General features: G+C 49.7%; 1 protein-coding gene across 1 annotated transcript; it reads left to right on the plus strand.

Moving 5' to 3' along the window:
• Positions 1-878: 878 nt before the first annotated feature.
• On the plus strand, positions 879-4,046 carry sepA (Cytokinesis protein; the record flags this gene model as incomplete). Its single annotated transcript, XM_031154133.1, has 1 exon — positions 879-4,046. A coding segment is annotated over one exon (3,168 nt), but the record flags the coding sequence as incomplete, so codon positions are not given.

Below are 4,046 nucleotides of genomic sequence, written 5' to 3' on the forward strand. Positions count from 1 at the left end.
GTTTTCGTTCTCTCTTATTCGTTTCAGGGGTTTCTCCGCCGCTACTAAAGTATACTGTACAAGTAAAAGTAACCTCAAGCTCAAGCTCAAGCCAAGCCAAGGCCGCTTATTAAGCGCGTAGCCTACCGAGTACTACCAAGTACAGATGCCATACAGGCAGACCAGACCCAGAATGCCGTCCTACCGTACCTTACCTTACCGTACCGTACCGTAGCTACACAATTAATTCACACAATTTCCTTCCTCTTCTTGCTTGGAAATACGGTTGCGGTACAAATTAAATTCCCATTCTTTTTGCATGCTTTGTCTCTCACTTCCTCTGCATGGCTGTACTTTCAATGTGCCAGGAAGGTGTTTGAAGTGACTGAGCTGTTTCAGCTTTCGCCTGCCACCACCATCCACCACCATCCACCGCCACCGAACAGGCCCCAGGGGTCAATCCATCGGCGATAGCACGACCGTCTTTCTCCAGATTCTGCATTTGTGCCCCTTTCGGTATTATCTATAATACGCTACTCCAATTTCTCCAGGGCTGGCACTTGTTTGCGTTGGTGACTCGGCATCAACAGCGTGTGTATTGCGCGTACGTACAGCATCTTGCTCTTCTGGTGCAACGAGGGTAAGTCCTCTATACTGCACTACTTCCCCAGGCGTAGCAGGATCATTGATCGTCATGCTAACCCGCCCTCTAATGCAGGATATTTCTAGACACTCCGAATATCTTGATCCTCCCCACTCACACGACTCCGAGGAGACATGATGCGATATACTCGGGCCTGAGACGGAGATAAACAAACGCAAGACAACCGACTCACAGGCCGGCGCGACCAGATACCCAGGAGTAGGCCCCGAGTTAATTCAATCGCTATTGTTCCGCCATGGCGGACACCAAGTCGAGGCAGTCATCTGCCGGGAAGTCTTTCTTTTCCAGGAGCAACAAGAAGGACAAAGATAAGAGGAATCCCAGTGATGAGGGTAAATATCTGGGAGGGGATCTAGAAAAATTAGGCTCAGTTGGATCACGAACTTCGTCTTCGTCACGGCATATGAGAAACTCGTCCGTTGCATCATTAGAGCGCCCTGACTCGCCTGGCGCAGATCTGAGAGGGATTAACCAAATGGCCGGAGTTATCACATCGATTCCTTACGATACCGTCACGGTAGACGGTAAATCTCCAATATCGGTCGACTACCTACCCAGAAACGATCAGATGCCTGTTCGGAGGGATGCCAGAGAACCTCTGCCCCATCATCTAAACAAAGGCGGGGGCGATTATCACCAGTATCCCTCCTTCGACCCAGCGACTTTACCAAATGGCTCCTCTCACCCATCAGGACCGCGCCCTGCACCTGGCGGTGGGAACATAACAATGGCCTCCACTGGGAATCGCGCAACACAACTACAGCAATGGGGACCCGGCAGGGCGAGCGGGGCAAGCACGACGCATAATCCAAGGTACGACTCGTACTCTACAAACCAGTCATCTGCTTATGCAAGAAGTTCGTTCGACCAATCGAGCATCGATTCGAGTACAGAGCGCTCGAGTATCTTCTCTACTGCCAGTTCATCGAAGACTGCGATGCAAACTCCCTACTCGAATAATTTGTCTCCCTCACATGCAACGCATCGCGAATCGCACCGACTAACCAAATTTCCCCATCACCATGTGTCTGGATTCAACTCACCTTCTTCTGGGCAGGGCCAAGATGGATTTAGCATGAACAAGCCAACGGATGACAGGGTAGTGGAGGAGATGTTCCTAGCTCTGATGCAAAAGCGAGGATGGCACAACTTGCCAGACCAAGCGCGACGACAAATGATGGCATACCCGCCTGCTAAGAAATGGACATTGGTACATCAGGATCGATTGACGGAATGGCAAGGGGAGCAAAAACGAAGGACAACTACCAAGACACCTGGGCAGTACGGGAGCGCTATGGATATGCTTGCCAATGCCGAGGAAGAAGGTACACCAGAGTGGTTTGTCAAGAAAGTCATGGACAATAGCATATCTGCAAAGCAGCTGCAGAGTCTGGCTGTCAGCCTTCGAACACAACCTATTGGATGGGTCAAGATATTTGTAGAATGCCAAGGTCAGGTAGCTCTCACAAATGTACTTGGGAAGATAAATCGACGACAAGCTCAAGGGCCAGCACCAGCGGATGGATCAACCAGCGAAAAGGATCTCGACCGAGAATACGACATTGTCAAATGTTTAAAGGCTCTAATGAACAACAAATACGGCGCCGATGATGCATTAACCCATCAACAGGTCATTGTTGCATTGGCAACCTCTTTAATCTCACCTAGATTGACGACTAGAAAGCTCGTTAGTGAGGTAATGACGTTTCTATGTCATTGGGCGGATGGTCAGGGCCATCTCAAAGTTATCCAGGCTATGGACTACGTAAAAAATTCCCAGGGAGAGAATGGCCGATTCGATGCATGGATGCGGGTGGTGGAAGTCACCATTGATGGCCGAGGCAAGATGGGCAGTCTCGTGGGAGCTAGCGAAGAATTACGAAGCGGTGGTATTGGAATGGAGAACCTCCTGATGGAATACGCCGTGGCAACTTTGTTCCTCATCAATATGATTGTCGATGCCCCTGAAAAGGACTTGCAGCTTCGTGTCCATATCCGGGCGCAGTTTACAGCATGTGGCATCAAACGTATTTTGACGAAGATGGAAGGCTTCCAATACGATATCATAGACAAGCAAATCGAGCGATTCCGTACCAATGAAGCCATCGACTACGAGGATCTTCTTGACCGGGAGAATAGCAGCATGAAAGAAGGTATAGAAGGCGAGGTAAAAGATCTCAACGACCCCGTTCAAATCGTGGATGCTATCATGCAAAGAGTCCAAGGCAGTAGGACGCAGGACTACTTTGTTTCTGCATTGCAGCATCTATTGCTCATGCGTGAAAATGATGGAGAGGAACAGTTACGAATGTTTCAACTGGTAGACTCGATGCTTAGTTATGTTGCTATGGACAGGCGGTTACCAGACATGGATCTCAAGCAAAGCCTTAATTTCACTGTTCAAAGCTTGCTCGACAAGCTTCATACCGACTCAGAAGCACGTCAAGCCTTCGATGAGTCAATTGAAGCACGTCAAATTGCTGACTCGGCTATGGCCGAGCGGGATGAGATGAAATCCCAAATTGAGCTTGGTGCAGATGGTTTGGTAGAAAAATTGCAAAAGCAACTCGAGGAGCAAGCTCAGGTTATCAAGATTCAGGCAAGGCAAATAGGTTCATTAAAAGGCGAGCTAGCGGACGCACAAAACCTCCGTACCAAGGAGGCCCAACGTTCTGAGTTAGAAACGAGAGAGCTCTATCTAATGCTCCGTGACGCTCAAGACATTGCAGCTTCCAATGCTGCCAAGGGCGCAAGTAACGCATTGGGAGAGAAAGATCCGACCCAAATGAAAGGCATACTTGACCGAGAAAGGCTCATGGATCGACTTGAAATGCAACTCGAGCGTCAAAAGACTCAGTACAAGCTGGAAGGTAGAGTCTGGGGCGATGCTGCTGCGGGTCCTTCGGATAGATTGCGGGCGCTTCGTGAGGAAATGGACGGAGAAGAGACCGGAGCTATTGCTAATAACGGTACTACACCCAGAGACTTTGCGAACAGCATGCTTGGTACTGTTGCTAGAAACACCAAAATCCCGAGGAAACCTCTTAATTCTCAACAATTGCTGGCCGAGGAGACGGAAGACGAAGACAATACCATTTACGAGAAGCCTCGTATTGTTGAGATGAAGCGGCCCAAGCAAACACCCGGATACTTGGATGAGATCAACTCGAAAGTCAAGCGGTACGATGCTAGTGATGATGAAGACGAAGATGGCGATGGAGATGGCGATGGAGATGGCGATGGAGATGGCGATGGAGTCACAACAGGGCCTTCACATCCAAGTCTGGAATCAGACTCCCCGAAAACGCCAAATGATGAGCCCGCGTCTACTAAACCGCCAAAAATTGAAGGTTTCAATGGTCCTCCACCCCCACCTCCGCCACCTCCGCCTCCCATGCCGGGG

Source organism: Lachnellula hyalina (assembly GCF_007821495.1).
Source record: "Lachnellula hyalina strain CBS 185.66 chromosome Unknown contig00324, whole genome shotgun sequence".
Classification (NCBI taxonomy): Eukaryota; Fungi; Ascomycota; class Leotiomycetes; order Helotiales; family Lachnaceae; genus Lachnellula; species Lachnellula hyalina.